The following is a 1,301-nucleotide window of genomic DNA, read 5'->3' as shown; positions in this document are numbered from 1 at the left end:
GCCAAAGAAATTAGACAGGGGATTTCCTTATTGTTATAGCCAGGCCAAAAGCTGGCATAGGAATGTATGAATTCCATTAAACTAAGTCCAATATTACTTACTTCATAAGGCATGGTAGTATGTTTATATAAAACAAATTCCCCTTCTCTAAATACATTATATGTTGTGCCATCAAACGTTGTCATATGAGGATGGATCAATGAGCCACAAAGAGCAATGGTATCTCTATCTTTAATACTGATCTAAAAAATACGATATATTCTAGAAAATTCTTTACGTGTTAGCCTATACCCTTACAAACAAACAAAAAACAAGAAATGTCTGATTGTAAACATGTAAAATTCTTATAACAATCATGCTCACTATTGTGAGAAACCTGATGCCACTAGTCAACTGGATTTGTCAACTCAATATACCATAAATACTTATTAAAAAGCATAACCAAAAATGTATCTAGAAAATGCCTGAGGTGGGGCAAAAAATGAAAATTTCCAAGACAAGGCCAGAGCCCGCCCCCCAAATGGTTTGAGATGAATTTTGAGCATTTAGAGGGCTTAATCTTAACATCAAAATATCACAGACCCAAGAGGGAAGCCATGGTCCAATGGTCCTACCCCTAAATACGCTAGTGAGAATAAACCATTGTTTCCATGTATCCCATGGCAATACTTTAATAATGTCTTAAGACCAGTTATTTAAATTGTGCTTTCACAGTCTTTTCCCAAAATAAGTGTTACACTTACTGAAGTGGAACCAATTGTATCATTATAGACCACTTCTTCTCCAGCAGTCACTCTAGCACCAATCATCACTTGACTTCTTGTAGTCCCATCAACCAGACCATCAATACTTGCTTTCAATTCTAATTTCAAAGTGTCTGGATAATCTGAGATCTTTTTCAGACAAGTTTGTGTCTCATCAGTTGATAAAAAGACCGTCTGGTAATAATATTGAGAGTCCGAGCACTGGAGCTCATCTTCCTCTGGCAAGATGACGCCAACTTGTATCTGACATTCCTGGTCTTGGCTACACATATACTTCAGTGGTACGGACAGTTGTGTTTCTATAAAGCCTGGATCTTGACCTTCTATTAAACTCAGTTTTGTTGTCAGAAGCTGTAAAATATAAAGAGAGAATGATGTAATGGACTCTAATTATTCTGTTAAAGGATTTCTACCTCTTAAAAAGAAAAAGCGTTTTTGAATAATTACTTGGATTTACCTGATTGTACACAGATTCTGTTGTATTATTCATTCTAAGAGGTAATAATAATAATATCTTTATTCAAATCTCATTGAGAC

The 1,301-nt window shown here is 35.2% G+C and overlaps 1 protein-coding gene across 1 annotated transcript; it reads right to left on the bottom strand.

The window, feature by feature from the left end:
- Window positions 1-101: 101 nt before the first annotated feature.
- LOTGIDRAFT_177009 (hypothetical protein) lies at window positions 102-1,254 on the bottom strand (the record flags this gene model as incomplete). The annotated part of the gene is made up of 3 exons (XM_009047483.1): window positions 102-242; window positions 744-1,115; window positions 1,222-1,254. Coding segments are annotated over 3 exons (546 nt in total), but the record flags the coding sequence as incomplete, so codon positions are not given.
- Window positions 1,255-1,301: the final 47 nt, after the last annotated feature.

Source organism: Lottia gigantea, assembly GCF_000327385.1.
Source record: "Lottia gigantea unplaced genomic scaffold LOTGIsca_11208, whole genome shotgun sequence".
NCBI classification, from domain to species: domain Eukaryota; kingdom Metazoa; phylum Mollusca; class Gastropoda; family Lottiidae; genus Lottia; species Lottia gigantea.
The sequence above is the reverse complement of the archived record's forward strand: the minus strand, read 5'-3'. Positions and strand labels throughout refer to the sequence as shown.